Genomic DNA, 17724 nt, shown 5'->3' with positions numbered 1-17724 from the left:
ACACGTGGAGTATTTTCTGATCCTGGGTTGTTGGAAGCTTTGAGATGGAGCAGGAAGGGGATCAGCCGCAAGGAAAGAAGGTTTAAAGAACCTCAAGATCTGCTGGGCACAAGGGATCAGATGGTGAAAGTCTGGTAGAGGTGCTTGTGGCCTGGAGCCAGTTGTGTCGGTGCCTCTGTGCTGGTTCCCAGTTGCGTTGCATGTGAGCTGGTAAGCTTTGCTGGCTCTGGGCACACCTACCTAATGCCTGCTGCCCGTGCTGTGCCACAACTGAGGTCCTTGGCTCTGGTTGGAGTCGTACAGGCTTATTAGTTGGGTGGGATGGGTGAGGAGGAGGCATGGGGAGAGGAAGAGCACAAGTGGAAGCATTGTGGAGAAAGGGTTAAAAGCAGTGGGAGTGATGAGGCCTCGGAAACAGAATTTAGGAGCTGGTGACAGCGGTATAAAAGGATTGAAATGAACCCATCTATTCAGATGCGACTGATTTTGGGGTTATAACAGTCCTAAAATACATGCAAAAGATGAATGAGAGTTGTTATGACCAGTCAGATTCTTCTTCATAAACATAGATGCATTTACATAGCTCCTATAGGCAGTACAGGAAGGGTGTTTGTATTGTTTTGGTTTCTTTTTTTCCTCTACTTTTAGTGAGACATGGTGGCATACTGACTGGTTTGGGTGATTTTGTTCTAGGAATGTACTGCAAAGAAAAGCTGGTGTTAAAACTACTGCATGGAGAGACTGAAAATAGTCTTCCTGCACAAATTTAGGTGCAGAAAGACATTTTGTCTACTTCTGTTGAAATAGTTTTCAAAGAGGTGTTAACTTATTGTTCTGTGAATTATCCACTTTTTTCCCCCGTGTCCCGCTGACATGCTGTGTTGGCACCTGGAAGATATTTTATGGTTTGTGTAGGTCACTGTGTTAAAGTCTCTAAAATGTGGCAGTAGGCAGCTAGTACGGTGGGCTTCAGTCGAAGTCTCTTTGCTGAAAACTGGTGATAAAAGCCTTTTGGTGCTGGGCTGTTACTTCCAGGCTTGTGGGGGAAGGTACCTGTGCTGTAAGGGATGGTTTGTTGCTGAGCTGGTGGTTTGTGATGAGTCTGTAAGGCTTTCCTTGTGGCCGGGTTTTAAAGCAATGTGAAACAGGAGATGGGTTTGCAGGGGACGAGCCAAATAGCAGATAGTATTTTTGCTTAGTGTAAAGCACTAAGATTCCTGTTTGTGTGTGTATATCGGTGGTCAGGTTTCTAAGCATTTAAACACCTGTCTTCATTTAGAATTAGGCTGTCCAATACTGCTGAAAATCAAACTGTGTGTGTAGGTTTTGGGGTGTTCTTCAGGCAGCGCTGCTGGAGGATCCGCATCTGAGGCCTTCCTACCACTCGGCAGTTAGGGGTGGTGGTTGGTGGTTAGAGTTCGGCCCTCAGAAAAGCCTGATTAGTGAAGCTCTTTGAATTGTTCATATTTAAATTGAAACCTAAATCCAAAATGGCTCTGTGCACCGAATTGGTGGCTGAGGTGGGAGGAAGGCCTAGTCCGTGTGCGGGTATGGGCTGGTCAGCGCGGGCTCTGTGAGGAGAAGCGGTGGTGGTGGGAGCAAAGGAAGGGCTGGGAAAGGGGAATCTTGGCAGTGAGAGACCAAGGATGAAAAGAAAGGAGACTGCTGTTACCGAGCTGCAGCCTGAACTAGTATAGCTAATTATGAAAATGTTGGAAATTGCTGAACTTTTAAGAGTACTTTGGATTTTTCCTTTGAAATTCTTGTTTTTCTCTTGCTACTGTAACTCCAGCTAAATATCTTGAACTTTTCTGTTTCTGAATCATCCCTCTTTAACACTGCAGAGCTGAACTTCTTTGAATATGACTTGTTTGGCCAGGTACAGAGAATTTTTACTGATGCTTGAATTCCAGGAACAGGAAAATACTCATCTCTATTCTCTCCCTCTACTCTATTTTAAAAGAAGGGTGTAGTTCTTAAATCTGTATTTTTGTTTTCCCACTTTAAGTCATATTGGAGGCATTATGAGGCATCCACTGGCTTCCCCAGCACTCTTCCAGCATTAGGCAGGCACGGGCAAACTCCTGCAGATTGCTATTTTTGGAGCATGAAAAGTACAGGGAGTCTCATAAGCTGTAGAATACAGCGAGATGTTAAAAATGTATAAGTTTATTCCTTTTTCCATTAAAGTTTTGGAGCTTGCCTGACAATATTCACCATGAAAAATCCCCTAGGGAAGCTGAAGGGATGTTTTATGTCCTGGGCCCTGGTTACTTTTGTCCTTACAGCTATCCAGCATGGGGTCTGTGTGATACTCTTCCATACAGATTCCTACAGGGGGAAGGGAGGGAGCACTGTTAAATTTTTTTCTCTCTTGCACTGTGTTAGCTTTCAACTAATCAAATTAGTTTTTCAGGGTCATCACGTGCACTCTAAAATTGGCAGAAAGAGAGAATGTGAATGAGTAGCCAGGACAAAGGAAAGGCTTTTCCTAGCAACGAACTTACATTGATAAAAACGGTAGTGGGTCAAGCTCCATGTAAAACACTGAAAAATTGGAGAGGGTTTATAGAAGAGCCATGAAAACGGTGAAGAGACTGGAAAACACACAGTATAATGGAAAATACTTCCATCAAAGCAGAAGTTGTAGATGTTTGTCTCTGCTGACAGGAGCAGCAGAAGTGTAATAATAGAGGGCTTTTTAGTCCAGCTGGGAATGGAATAATGAGCTGCAGTAGCCAGAAGGTACGGCAGAAAAACTTTGGCTGGAAAAAAGCTGCAATTTTTTGAGTGAGGTTAATTAACTGTTGGAATACCTTGCTTCTGCTACTGGGGATTTCTAAAGCAAAATGGAGCGTCGATCTAACTTAATGTGTTCTGGTTCATTGTCTCTCAGCTCCTTTCAGGGAAATGAGAAAGGACTCCTGGAACTGGAAGCCTTGTAGCTTCATCAGCCTAGCATTAGTTTAATTATCAAGAGATGAGCATGAAAATGGGAATAATGTTCTTGATCAAAAACGGCTATCGAGGGTGGGAATACAGAGAAATCCTCTAGCATCAGCTATGTAGGAAACTAGACTTATCTGGAAGGTCTTTTCTTGGCTGACTTAGACCTTGCAGAAACTTACCTGGATGCATAAGCTGCATTAAAATTCTGCCTTTATCAGCAGTGGCACTGGCTGCCCTTCCAAAGATGAGGCCCAAGAAAATCTGTCCATCCAGGGTGTAAACAAGTGGGAATATTGCTCCTTTAATGAATAATGCAGTACTGGGGGAAAGGTCCTGGCTTTAGCTGTTGATATCCAGATCAGCGTAATGCTGACTAGTGTCGACAGAGGAAAAAATTCTCAGTGCTGCTTAACGCAAGGACCGTTTCTTGCCAGCAGCAGCATAGCTGGGAAGAATGACAAGTTGCTTGAAATGCTTTTTGGAGACCCTAAGAACCACATGCCTATGCAATTTCCTTGCTTTAGATTATATGCCAAAAGTGCAGATTATTTTTGAGAATTTCTCTTAGCATTTTGTATTCAGATGTTGAATGATTTTTTTCCACTTCAGCTCAGCCATGACGCTGTGACAAGTTTCTTTTGGTGCTATGGAGAAAGATCTGGAAATGAAATCAGGGGATGGGCTTCACGCTCTATGAATCAAATAGTGAAAACCATTTTATTTAAGAGGGATGGCGTGGAATAAGATACAAATGTTGATTTAATGAGAGTAGAATGTATATCCCAAGGCTTTGGTAGGGAGCAGGTGCAATTAATCTGAAAGGAGATGAATGGATAAGAATGCAAGGGCAGAATTGTGAATGACCCTAATGATACAAAGCCTGAACTTGTAAGCATAAGTGGAGTTTACATGTGATAAATAGCATACATATATATATATGATACATATATAAAGTGGAATGCTCCTAATTCTAAGTACAGTGAATAATTCAGTGATTTGTAGTTTACAGTTTGAATGAACAAATCCTAAAGCAATGGGATGTATGGCTTTGTTTCTTTTTTTTAACCCCTTGATGTGTTACAGTCAGAATATACCACGCTGTTCCCTTTAGGAAAGAGGGTGAACAGCAGTGATTCACTCAACCCTGAGACACAGGTCCTGGCTCTCCGTTCTGAACACACCAGTCCAAGGGCAGCTACTGACTCCTCAGAGCTGGATGTCACTGCCCAGGCAGCATTAGAAGGGACATTTGAAGTGCTCTTAGCAGAAGGTCCAGCTTTGCATGACCAAGCACATCAGCTGTGGGATGCCATGAAGCATGCTAGTGTGAACTGTTAGACTGAGCATTTTAGGAACTGCTGTCCAAATCCAACCAGGTTAACGTGCAGGGGTTAGTGGAAGGAGGTGGGTAACAAACCACTGCTTACTAAGTCGTACAAAATTGAAGCTGCTCTTTTGGGAATTTATTTGGAATTACTGGTTGTTTAATGTCGTCTTGGGTTTATCTGTCCAACAGATGATCACTTCTGTGTTTCATTAGAACAAAACAGTCTGTGTTTCTGTATGTGTTGCATGGGGCTGAGCTACTGTATTCTGAACTATGTGAACCTTTCCTTTTTTTTAACCTTAAATCTTTTTTTTTCCTTTTCCTTTGCCAATCTTGGTAGGAACTTACTTAGGTAAGTAAATTGCAATTTTAACATTGTTTTTATATACAACAGAATTTTAAGAAAATGTTAGTCTAGGTGGTATTTGGTACAATTTATGGTCTGTTCTGCTTGTTGCACTTGCATTCCTGAAGGTTTATAGTCTTTGATTGTTAGAAGTTGGACACTCAATCTACTCACAGTTGTAACAGACTCTTGGCAGTTTAAGAAAGAGAAAGGTACTAAAGCCTTCTTGTAGGCTTGCAAAGACTGTATGTGTGTATATGTCAACACACGCTTTTTCAAGTGAACCGGTAACTTGGAAATAAAATTCTTGTTCGTCAAGCCTCATTCATGCATGTTTGTTTTTTATTTTTAATAGCTTGCTCACAAACGTGGTACTGTTGGTGTTTTCCTTCCTGCTGGGAAGGATGGAATCCCAGGAGGAAGATTACTTTTGAAAAAGGAAAACACACATAAAAAGTGTGGATTTTGAAAGCAACTTATTTTAGTATAGTTTGTATTTTAAACTTTTGAAAGTATTGACTGAATTCTCTGTGTTGATTGTGACTGAAGATGTGCTTATGAACGTTGCTGCATATTGCATGTTCTGCATGATACTTTTCTTAGGTAAGCAGGAGTAAAAACAAGATACTATGTGTGACTAATTGCTTGATGTCTGGAAAGAGGAAAAAAAGATTAGGTTCACACGAGATGAAGGACCTGTATTTTTGTGCATGGTGGATATGCTGAAGATTGGAGTTAGTAAGTTCTAACAACTATAAATTAAACAACTTCAGTTTATTTCCAGTGGCCGGAGGCTGGGCTGTTCTTCTTCCTTGATGCTAGGGTCAGCTATGTACATACAGACTTCTGTGCCATGCTTTTAAATGGGCTGTGAATATACAGGCAACAGTGTGTATGTTCAGGTGTAGAAAAGCACTAGAAGATTTCTGCTAAAGTAGAAAAGAAGCCATGGTTGGTGCTTATTGTGCAGCTTCTTGATGCTTGATGTAGTAACTACCTGAAAGCAGCTCTGAGCGCCAGTCTGTGCTGGGCACGCTGCTCAGGGTTTAGGCTCTCCTCCTCAACGTGGCACTTATGCATTGTGTGGAGTTGGCCTAAAAATAATAATAATAAACAAACCTCCTGCAGCTGAAATTCAGTCTGTAATATCTGAATGGCACCATTCATTAAATCTAAAGAGTTAGCCCCAAATGCTATGAGATTGTTACATGGGCAGAACCAGGTAGGTAGACTGCGAGGGGGTATCTGCAGCTCTGATACTTCGAGCATGGAGGGTTCATTAGGCCTTAGGAACCTGCTGTGGACTAAAATCTCATCTGTAACTGTGCTTATGCTCGAGGAACAGTTCTGAGGTCTTGGTCACTAAGTTGTCAGGAGTGGAGGCATGCTTCGAGGGTCTCCGTTAGTCTCTGTACTGTGATGAGTTGTTTTGTTACATTTCAGTAATGATGTAGAATCGTCTGTGGCAAAGGATGTCTGTGCTTATCTCCGGATATACATTCAGTTTACCTCGTCTTCACTTAATCCTCTGGGACTTCCTCTTTATTTCAATGTATAGCACAGGCTTTGGCAGGAAGAACTGTATAGGAGGAGGCTTTCCAGGGCCTCATTTTTTTTTCCATGCTACAGAAAATAAACAAAAAACCCACCTTGCATTTTTAGAATATATTTCAGTTTCTTTGGCTGCAAAAGACCGGAAGACCTGCTTGGAGCCATCACCGTAGACCTTTATACTTGTGGTATTCAGTTTAGCTCTTAGAGGCGCATGTCTCATCTCTTGCACAGAAGTCACTGAACAATTCTGGGTGAGAATCCATTGTTTCCAGTGCAGATGCATCCTGTTGACTTGACAGCTGTTTTGCGATGGGTTACAGATGTTGAGCTTTCTGCTTCTTGTAGGTGGCTGTAACGGATAAAGGTTGTTCACTTGGAAGCAGCACTTCAGCTGTGCATATACTTTTACTCTAATTATTTTTATGGCAAACTGAAGCTAGTCTTTTTTGACTGTTTTTATATTGATTCTTTCAAACTCCAGTTATCCAAGTGTGACTAAAGGGAAAATTCACAGGTAGTTAAGATTAACATGCTAATTGGTACTTTATTACTCTGATAGCAAGAACATAAATTGTACTGAAACTGTAACTTTCTATGCCTTAATTTACTGGAGCAAAACTTTGTCATGGGCAGCTTATCCTGGAGGTTGTAGCTTTTGGTGAGGAATATCCCTGTTCTGAGACCACTGTTTCCTCACTCTTTGAGGACTGAAGCTCTGGGGCTCAGAGCTGGAAGCAGTTCTTTGCAGCCCTCGGTCGGTGTCAGTCTCAACATCTCGCTATGGAATATTCTGGGTTAATTCCGGTGCTTAGAAATAACAATTTTAGTGTCTATTGTGCATCCAGAGCTAGTCATCACAGCAGCAACTGCAACATATCAGCTGCTCCTGGCATCAAGTATGTTCTTAGTAGGAGAAAAGAGCTAATCCTAAGTGTGGTTAAAAAGAAATATGTGGCTTCAATCCAGGGACCAGCATCAGTGGATTTACATCTCTCAGAGCTCCCGTGAAGGAGGAAAATGCTATCTTTCTGGTACGGAAGGGGGAGGAAAAAAACAAGCGCTAGGGCTTAGCCCTTTGGGCTGAAGCCAACAGATTCAGGTTGCATCCTGCTGGCTGTGCTGTTTCCCAACATCCGTGGGGCTCTTTGTCCATCCATCTCCGACGGCTGCTCACAGCTGCATTTTGCATGTGATTGCTGCTCCTGTGTGTTTTTTTCTATTTATTTAAAAAAAAAAAGTGTGATTATCTGGCGCTTACATTGCCTTTGTCAACATCCAAAGGTTGTTGCTGGTCATCTTACTTGGTGCCTGGTACATCTGTTTTACAGATCCAATGGAAGTCTTTTTGGCAACTATTTCTTTATCTCTGTGCATACGTAGGTACTAAAACATTGCAGAAAGTGAAGCTATGCGTGTGTCTTCATGTTTAAAGTAGCTAACTGCATACAGCTCTACAGAATGAAGAATAAACTTGGTATAAACCATTGATTTAACGTGATGTCACGATGCTCAGTGTCCCTCGTTGCGTCATTCTCCCTCCCAGCATGTTATTGTGCCCTGTGCTTCCCGGCATACTTGCCGCGAATACTTTGAGTTTGCTATTACCAAGGAGAACTTCGAGGAATCTGTTGGAGTGTAGGCCATCAGCTGTAAAAGTCCATTTTTGCTGGATTCTGAAAGGGCTTTGCTGTTTCATCACAACCTAGCTGGCTAACTATAAGAGATTTCAAAATCCAAACCAAAAGGATAGTGCTGGGAAGCTTGTTATTAATCTGAAAGCGGAATTCCTACTGGTAGCTACCTCTGTAGCCAGTGACAGCATTTGTAGTACCCGTTTTGTTTTGTTACACTGACCTTTTTGGTTTTCAGCCAGAAGAGGCTGAGAAAGATGGTTTGGTGCATTGATGTTAAAGAAATGGTGTTTTCTGGGAGCATGCATCTCAGGAAAACTAAATGGTGGTAACAAAAGTGTTTGTTAGATCTTCCTCTCCATTCTGTGCCATACCCTGCTGGGTTGCAGCAACACTTTGCTCTCGTGTCCCGCAGGGTCTCGTAGATGCACGGCACAGTTTGGTGCATGTGTGATGGGGAATCTGCTGGTATGGCAAGTGACAGTCTAGGAAAATCAAGCCTTGGTGCTTCACGGTGCTGTTAGTGTTGCTGGAGGAGGGCTTTGCGTGGAGTGCTGTGCTCTGTGACGGATGGAGCTGAGCCTGTGGCAGTATTCACTGGTGGTAGGTTCAGAGCAGGTTAGCAGCGACAGTCTGTTTGCTAACAGTTTGTGTCTCGTGTCTGAGCTGGATCGTTCCCTGGGGTCCAGGGATGATAGGAAAGATTGTGTTTGTTGCTGTCTTGACAGTACAGCATAATACCTTCCTCTTTCTCCTCCTTGATATCAGTGAATTCCTCAAAAGCTAAAGCAGAACATCAGATTTTTCCAAAGACTTGAGGAAAACTTCAGATCTGAAAGAGGAGATGGACTTGCAGCAGTAGTTTGAAGAAAGGTGTGAGAAACTGGAGAAAAGACTGAGAGAATGAAATGTGCTTTTAACTTGGGGGCTCTGCTCTTCAAACCATGTTGTTAAGGAAGTTCTTTTCTTAGTCACGTTCCAAGGAGGGGAGAAGTTAGTTTGGTAGAAAACTCTTTATTTTTAGCAAAACAACACCGTTGCAATCATAGTTGCGTGTTTTGATTTTGTACTTTTTCTGTCTTGGAAAAGCAATGGTCTTACCAGCTCTATTCTCTTTCCTGTTTGTTAGGTCTGCCTAACCACGGACAAACCAGACAAATGGTAAGAGAATGTTCATTTAACCAAAACAGGGAAAAGAAAAAGAATGATTATTAACCCTCCCTAGATAGCACACCCCATTAAACCGTAGTGCTTCACTTCCGTCTTTGCTGTTTGCAGCTGGTCATACTTCCCGAGCCACTGAAAAGTTGGAAAAAATGAAGTAAAAATAATATTTTGGGGCATATGAAAGGTCCAAGTGGTTAAATAAAATTTAAACCTCAAATCAACTGATGTTCCATTCAAACAATCTCATTGACATATTTTGTTTGTGCTCGTAGGGAAACTGAGTGGCCGTTCATAGCAAAGGTCTGGATGTGTTTCTAGGTGGAATGTGTTTCACTTGAAGGAGGAAGGCTTAAATGATGGAAGGATTTAATTTGGAAAAGTTTCTTGTTTTTTTTTCTTTAGGAAGTTGGTGTTTGAGTTGTCTTCTGAGAATGCTTGTTCTGTTACGTTCTTTTATTTTTCTGGAGTAAAAATGATTCCTAGCCTTTCATCCATTATGCTGAGTTTTATCAAAAGACAGAAGCAAATAGCCAGTCTGATTGATGCATCTCTGGCCAAATGCTTTCTCATGAAACTCACCTCAGTGTGAAAGGGCCAGCACAAGGGCTCTGCACCACTTTACCCCTTGCTGATGGCTTATGTGAGACCCTGACGTTACATCTCTTTGCTCATGGGAGAGAACTTGAAGCATCATTTATTTTTATTTTTTTCCCTGGAAAAGATCTGCTTCTGGCGTTGATAAAGTGGAGTTTGCCTCAGTAGGTGAACTGCCACGATGCATTAGTGTCAGCAGAGTCCCTCTGACATGGGTAAATCAGCAGGTCTGAGCTATGGTCACTGCAGAGTGATCACAAAGATTATTAAATCTAATAATGTTCTCGGACGGTGGGCAGTATTAGGAGGCTATAGCTTGAGCATGCTAGTCTGCTTGTAATAACGAAGCATCCGTTTGGCTTGGTACTTGAGCATCTGATACGAAGTAGTAAATTGTATTTATCTATTCCTCGTTGCATTTAGCTTCACTGCTCGTCACTGAGGAGACTGGCTACTTGTTTGTGTCTGCTGTATAAACCAGCTCAGTGCAGGGGGAGAGATCTGTGATGACCCAACGCTTCTTAGCTGCAAGGGAGGAAACCTTGAACTGCCTTGATTGCTTGATTAAAATATGCCACTGAACCCGAAAGGCCACGTTTAGGATGTACCATTTGAACCATTGTTCTGTGCAGGTAGAGAAAAGGCGACCTCAAAGCACCTGGGTGCCCCTCCTAGGTATTTCCAAGAATGGTCTCTGGAGTTGTTTTCCTGCCTGTATAGCACGTGGAGAGAAAACATCCTTCACAACACTCATGAAAGGATTTTCATGGAGAAATTTGGAGGGGAGGGGGAACAAAACCCTTTCACTTGAAGCCTTTTCCTTAATAAATTTCAAATATAAAAGCACTTCTTGAAGTATTTCAGTGGTTTGCCGTGGTGCCAAAACTGTTGTGTATAAGATGGAGCTGGGCAACTAATAAAATTGTTACTGCACTTGTATGCAACAGCTTAGGATTTTTAAAGGTGGGATTTTGTTTGTTTAGCTCTAAAGTCCTCCTTTTCTACAAGAAGCAGATCTGTCTAGTATAGTCAGTTAAGGCTGGTCAGAAAAGTCACTGATCCTTTTTTTCCCATCCTCAGATAAAATGTGAGAGATGCAGGGTTTTGCTGTTTTGTTTTTTTTCCTCCTTGGTGGACAAGCCAGCGTCTTCCCTTTCTAAGTCAACATACAAAACCTTGGCTGGGCTTTTGCCATAACCTGACATTTATGGGCTTGAGTACCTCATGTCCTTACCTTTCCTTTTGAGGTGGATCTCCCCAGCCAGATCTCCCTCTGCGTGCTCAGTTTCCTATTTTGCGGATAGAACAGGAAGCTTTGGTTCATCTGGGGAGGTGTTCTGGCCTGTTACGTACCAGCATTAAATTTCTACTGTGGCATTTTCTGACCAGCTTTAATTTACGCATATCCATTTTCCTGGGCCCTTATTTTGTATCTCTCCTGACTGTCCAGTGTTACTGCTTTCAGTGGGATTTCTCAATGCGCTTATCAGCAGGAAGAGGGGCAGCAGAACTGGACTTCAAATGATCAAGGACAGCTGCATTTGCGAAGCTTAATCGTTTGCTCCCTTGTATCTGCACCTCTCTTAATAACAGCTCATGTTTTTCCAGTTGAGTGGAAGGGGGCTACTGCGGGTTTGGAAAATGGTAGCTGATTTGCAAAGCAAACATGTTATATTTGGGAAATCTGTGTTGTTAAATGCTCAAAATGATTTCATGATGAAAGGTGTTAAGCTTTGTAGATCTAGATTTGTTTTCAACAACTTATTTAACGATGATAGTATATACTAAAATATTAACCTCCTGAGAACGAAAAGCATGTGGGTAAGTTTTGTACCCAGAATAACTGTAAATTCTGGTTTTTTATATATATTTCATGCTGTGTAGCTAGATTTCTTTACCTGAAATCACTAGAGTTGCTCTAGGTTTATGGTAGTAGCTGAAGTCTGTCTCATGCTCAATCTTTCAAGTTTGATGTCATCTTATAGACACACAGAACAGATTAACGGTGATGCTTTCCATTTATTATTTGTCCTATCGCTGGAGTATTGCTGCCCTATTGTATATTGAAGGTGCCTAACTTCTGCTGCTTATGAACAGTTGCTTTTTTGTGAATTCTTTATTCATTCATGGGCAAGAGGGTACATATCAGAAACTCTCAACAACTAACATGAAAACTTTTAACTCTCTTTTCCTTCGTTTGAGTGCTTATCACATGCTATTGCAGGTTTGTTGCAGTCCATAATTGTACTTTTTTATGTATCACGTCAGGGACCAAGCCGAAACTTGCTGCTCAATGGGAAATCATACCCAACAAAAGTCCGATTAATTCGTGGTGGATCCATGCCTCCAGTGAAAAGGAGGAGGATGAACTGGATTGATGCACCAGACGATGTTTTCTACATGGCCACTGAAGAAACCAGGTAAGACGCTTGGATTTTTCAGCGGATTTAAAGGAGGTCTTTTGGTTTTTGTTCCACGTGGGGATCTGTTCAGCAGATCTGCTGCTGCAGACTGGATGCCACACAACTTCTGGTGTTTAGGTGGATAAAGGCTATGATAGATCTAATCGTGTCTGATAGGCCTAATCAGGCACTTGCTTTCCAGAGAAAGTAGGTTCTTCTTCTTGAGCAGTTCCTTTAAGATGTTGGCAATGACTTGGGAGGCAGACTGAGGTGGGACACTCGCCTGATGTAGACCCATAGATGCCTTTGGAGGACCTACCTCAGTGTCTCAGAAGGAGAGTAGGGCCTTCTGGCTTATGGGTAACACTCAGGATCTGAGCCTCCTATATACAGGGTTCTCCTTTGCTATTAAAGCTTTTATGTTTGCATCCACTGAAAACCGCTGAATTATGCATAGCGTTACCCATTCTTGCAGTATGTCTCTGCCCTGGTACAGATTGTTTTGGCCACAATAATTTTTTGAGGCTGCACACGCTCTGAATGCCTTCTTGTGTGCTGACGTCTCTGCTGTAGTGCTTCCCAGAACACTTCTCAGCCTGCAAAGTGTTTCAAGTGTCAAGTGACTGTTCTGTGGGCCTGTTACAAGGTGGGCTTTGAACACAGGCTGGGATGGTGATGTCCAAGTTACCGTGCATCTGTGCATCTCACCCCAGTTCATATCTTTAGCCTGCCTTTCTCTTTTCCTTCTCTGTTCCTGCAAGGTGCTGTGAAGGTAAGAAGTGAGATCCCCAATATAAATGAAAGCAAAGTGAGAGAAATAATTAAATTTTGAGGGCATTCCTTTTTTCCTGTTGTCATCTTGCCCTGGTGAAGGGGTGCTGGGATCCTGATACAGATCTGACAAATTCACATGCCATTGTAAACGCAGGGTTTTCAGTCTCCGATTCAATCCTCAGATGCTTAAGGCTTATTTCATAATCCTACAGCTATAAAACACTTCTTGACATCTTTATTGTCCGAACCACAAGAAATGCTGTAGATTTGCAGTACCAATGTCTCAGTACTACTACAAGGTCCTGCTCTTTGATCTATACAGAACAGAGAGAATATTCATCAATATCGGTCATGAGAACTACTTACTGCAGGGGCACAGAATTGTCTGCTTGTACAGCACCACAGAGCATGGCAGGAAGGATCAGTCTCACAGCGACCGACATATCTCAAACAGAAATCGTAGCACAGTGATAGACATCAGCTCAGTGAGACGATATCTCTTCCATTTAAAAAAAATTTAAAAAAAGGAAAAAAAGAACAGGCTTCTTTGTCCAAGAGCTTTGCTGCTTAGCTGACTGATCAGAGTGCTGAAAAGAGATGTTTGGCAGCCTGCTGAAAAGCAGGGGAAGGTTGAGCGATGTAGCATTGTAAGCGGCACGGGTTTTCTGCTGGGCATTTCACCTCGAACTTTTCCCTGGACCATCTGCTGCATTCCAGTATCAAGAATGTAAGACTTGTTTGTGAGCTCTGAAACAATTTGAGCTTTGTGTTGGCTCCGTAGCAATCAATCTCACAGCAATATCTGCATATCATCCTCCAGCTGAGGGTCAGGCTGTGTTTTCTGTCACAGAAAGTAGGTTCTCCTAAGATTTTACCCCCCTCTCTGTCCCCTTTTGTATGGTGCTGCTGAGAACGGTGCTAGAAAACTGGATAGCTTTGAGGGAGCAATTAGAAAAGTTGGTAGATTGAAGGGAACAAGTCTTTGAATTCAGGCCTCTCAGTACGGAGCTCAGCACGTCTAATTTATGCAAGTGGAGGCAGAGCGTGACCTGATCAGAATCTAGAACTGCTGAGAGACGTATTTCTGGTGGCGGTGTGTCTAACAGCACACGCGGACGCGCTAAGAAGCTCCACTGGCTGTAACAGTAAGTCAGCTTCAGCCGAGTGAGTCTTTGCAAAATCATCACATTGAGGTTCCCCCTGCTCCCACACGCTTCCACCCGGCTCTCTCCTTTCCCCACCCCGTGTCCTATCAGCTTGAGAAGAAGCTGGAGAAATGGGGACACTGAGCAAACAAGAGACCCATCTATTTGTGTGTATGTGGCAGGTTTGTTCTGTTTGGTGGGCAAAAAGTCACGTGGAGAGAACCAAATCTGACTGCGGCCAATTGAAAATTGTCACCTGAAGGTGTTGATTTATCCATGCTGGTGGCAAGAAGGGTGTATTGAGTGAGGGAGTATTTTGACCAGTTTCTTCTGGGAACGTGTCTTTATAAAAGAGAGATTTGGCCCCAACAATGCTGAGTAATCAAAAAAGATAGCAGTTACCTCTGGGGAACGGATAGTCCAGCTGTGGATTGTAAAGCCATGTGGCTGCCCTTCCTCTCGTGCAGCGCCAGACCTCTCCCGGTAAGTTAAACCTTCAAGGAAGGAGGCCGTGAGGACAGGCTTCCTTATCACCCCTCCTCGCTGTCCTGGTCCCTGCACTGAACCAAGGCTGTGTGTGCGATGGATACTCGTGGGCTGCTGCTGTGAATATTTATCACCTTCCTTTTTAATCTTTGACCATTGGAACATATTCTGGAAATGATTTTCCCATTTTGATTATATCGTACATTTTATTGTTGTTGCTTTGCTTTTTTTTAAGGCACTTCCTCTAGCTCTATGCCTGGTGTTGTCAGAAGGAAGCGAGTAATCATTCTGTATTGTTCCTTTCCACCTTGTTTTTCTAATTTCAAGCCTTCAGCGTGTCCCTCTCTGTGTTTTACTTTCTCTCCTGATGGAAATCTGCTTCCTGCCTCTGATCAGACTTAATGCTAGCCTTGTAACGTGTAGGGAAACTTAACAAACGCAAGACTTGAATATTGCCCATTTCTAGGCCAGGCACGTGCAGACACCCTGTTAGTAATCCTGGGGTGGTGCCGGGGAAGGATAAGTCTCCAGCGTTGGTTCCCTCGTTAGCGGCTGTCGTGGAGCTCCCCCGTGGGAGCTCAGCCCCGGGGCACAGCTCCGTGGGAGACGAGATGCTGCCGGGCCGGGTTCCTGTTGAAGAGGCAGCTGTGTGCACCTGCTTGGAATGGGCGATGTCTGAGATGGATGAACAGGCGGGGAAGCAACCAAAGTTGCCAGAAGAGATTTGTTGTAGCTGGGCTTTGGAAATTCCCACAAAGCTGTCCGTGGCACGTTGTGCGGGTGTGTTTGCATGCATCAAAAGAAATTAGCGGTGTGGGAGCCGGCTGTCATAACTGTTCCGTGTGTTGTGCTTACAGCAGGAGACCCCGGTCCTGCGAAACTGCACCAGGACGTCCTCTGCTCCTCTCCAGGGAGAGGGCTCTGGAACAGCCAAAGCAGTTGCCTCTTCTTTGGTGGGGTTTACACAGGGCGAAACAAAAGTTCCCTGGGGAAGACCCTGCCAAAATAAACAGCGGCAGTCTGTCGCGTTAAGGAGCAGCCTCTGCATGTGCAGGCCCGGCTTCGCTTGGAGAAACAAGAGAAGCCCACAGTGCCTAAGCCTTCGGTCTCTGTAACAGCCTCCTTTCTTCCTTTCTGTCTGCAGGAAAATCCGCAAGCTGCTTTCCTCCTCCGAAGCCAAGCGAGCCGCCAGACGCCCTTACAAGCCCATTATCCTCCGGCCGATCCAGGCAGTGCAGCTGCGCCAGCCCATGAACGATGAACCCATAATCATTGAGGATTAACACATGCTGAGCAGCTCTCTGGCCGACGGTGGATCTGCCCAAAAGAATCTCTCCTCCGATGTATACTTGAGTTTCTATGGCTACAGCATTGAACTAACCGTTGAAGAGAGGGAACTTCTGAGGAACTGTTTTGCATCTTTTAAACCCTTAAAAGGAACTCAGCCCTGCTCTGAGCCTCTGACCACAGACTGCTCTCTCTCTCTTTCTCTCTCTCTTTCTCTCTCTCGCGCGTGCTCTCTCCTTCTCTCTCCTTTCTTTTTATTTTTATTTTTGGTAGCCTATTTTCCCCTTTGCTTCTACCCCTTTTGTAGACGGGGGAGGGAAAGTAAGTTTAACTTATTAAGAGAATGTGGACTAGTACTTTTTAGCTTTGTTTCCTCTTCTGATGTACGAAGAGCTAGAACCCTTCATTTTGTGACTGAGCTCTCGTTGCAAAGCCGTTTTTACGAGGCTGTGTTGTAAGATTTTTTTTTTTAATTTTGTGGACGGTGCCATTTTTTATTTCATTTATATTATTTCTTTTGTAGATAAATTTCCAACCTTTAACCGATATTTGGAAATAGGAGCTGAAAGCCAGCCCCAGGTTCAGCCAGTTTTCTTTGGTCCTGTCCCTTCTGTTTTTTGGATAATTTTGCACGGCCAGTTGTGCTCATGCACAAGACAGAAACAACTCAGGCTGAGAAAGGAGTGAGCTAAGAACCGAAGACCCTTGCAGAACATTACACTACCGTGTGCAGTGGAGGCCAGGCTGCCAGAATTAGGTGTCCTTACTCTAGTCAATCCCTGGGAGATCTGGCTTGCAGCAGTTCTCTCTGTAACCAGCAGTTAGCGTGCTGCCTTCTCTCTGACATCTGGAATCCTACGTGCTGTCGTACCACCGAGACCCAGCAGTAGGCCCAGCAGTCCAGCAAGTGTAATGAATTGCTTTGCTCTGGCTCCAAGAGTCAAGTACACCAATGCCCAGGGACATTTTGCTTAGAATTCTGAACCTGTTTGTGCATCAGTGTTTTTGGACACATCTCTCCCCAGGACAAAACCTGGTTCCTCTTAAATTGCGTTACTGTACGTTTCCCATTTGGACGGGAATTTAAATTACAGCTGGGTTTTAATTTGAACACATTGTGTCTGAAGTTAAGTGTTTTTTTCCCCCCTTGACATTTCTTGTGTTTGAGGTTTCTTGCATCTCTTGAACTTCTTATGTATTTGCAAGTCTGTATAATTTCTTTTTCATATGTCTTCTCATTGCAGTGCATTTGCTGAATGCCCTGCTCTGTTTCGAAAGGATGTAAACTATCATTTGCAACTTGTGCTGATCTGTACATGTACCTGCCTCAAGCAGACACAGCATGTAATAACCCCCAAGTCATTCCATATGTGTCAGCAGTGAGATGAGCCAAAGTTGTATTTGGGTTATCACAGTCCAACCGTGATTCTGTGCAGCTCTGCTGACCCGCCGGGTTAGACAGAAAGGAATCCCCACAAAATGAAAACAATTCAGTTAACTTTACTTAATAAACCTGGAAAGTGAGCTTTTGTGAAACATCTGCTTTTTGTCTCTTGTGGAACAGCTGCCGGCACCCTTGCTCAGGGTGCCATCTGGCTGGCGCGCGGCGCCTGCGCTCCCTTCTTTCGATCCGAGAGCCGTGTTGTGCTCCGAAGTGTTTGCATAGCCGCGGTGCCTCCCCGGGCAGTTGTGTTGTGCGGGGTGAGAGTCATTCATAGCTCGATTCCCCTAACACGCAGTTCAAATATTTCTGACGCTTCCGAATCCCACTTCCTCCTCCTTTTAAGCACCGCAGCAGATGCCACGCCGGAGCTCTGAATGAGCCTTTTGTCTGCCGTGCCTCGTGCATCTTGCCGAGGGGTGGCACGGCTCTGACATGTGGCAGGAGGAAAGAAGTCCCGGGGGGTTAGCAGCAGGCCGTGCCGGTGTCCAAGTGCCTCCTTTCCACGTTTGCTCCTTGCTGGGGTAAGCAGTGGGTTCTGCCTGTCCTCAGTTGCTGCCTGAGAGTGGCGAGATTTACTCTGGCTGGGAGTAGGCGTGCAGCTTAGCAGAGGCTTATCCT

General features: G+C 43.8%; 1 protein-coding gene across 4 annotated transcripts in view; it reads left to right on the top strand.

Moving 5' to 3' along the window:
- The window catches only part of MTA1 (metastasis associated 1), an 82668-nt gene extending 65482 nt beyond the window's left edge, over positions 1–17186 (top strand). For 2 of the 4 annotated variants that reach the window (XM_067001353.1, XM_067001352.1), the window contains 3 exons: positions 8937–8968; positions 11837–11988; positions 15520–17186. In XM_067001353.1, the coding sequence (XP_066857454.1) occupies positions 8937–8968; positions 11837–11988; positions 15520–15658 (323 nt within the window). In that variant the 3' untranslated portion in view covers positions 15659–17186. Of the gene's footprint in view, positions 1–4616; positions 4629–8936; positions 8969–11836; positions 11989–15519 lie in introns of all 4 variants that reach the window. The other 2 variants (XM_067001351.1, XM_067001354.1) reach the window with 2 other exon arrangements.
- The last annotated feature ends 538 nt before the right edge of the window (positions 17187–17724 follow it).

The sequence above is a fragment of the Anser cygnoides genome, chromosome 8, assembly GCF_040182565.1.
Source record: "Anser cygnoides isolate HZ-2024a breed goose chromosome 8, Taihu_goose_T2T_genome, whole genome shotgun sequence".
Classification (NCBI taxonomy): Eukaryota; Metazoa; Chordata; class Aves; order Anseriformes; family Anatidae; genus Anser; species Anser cygnoides.
Note: the sequence above shows the minus strand (reverse complement) of the source record. Positions and strands in the feature narration are given on the sequence as shown.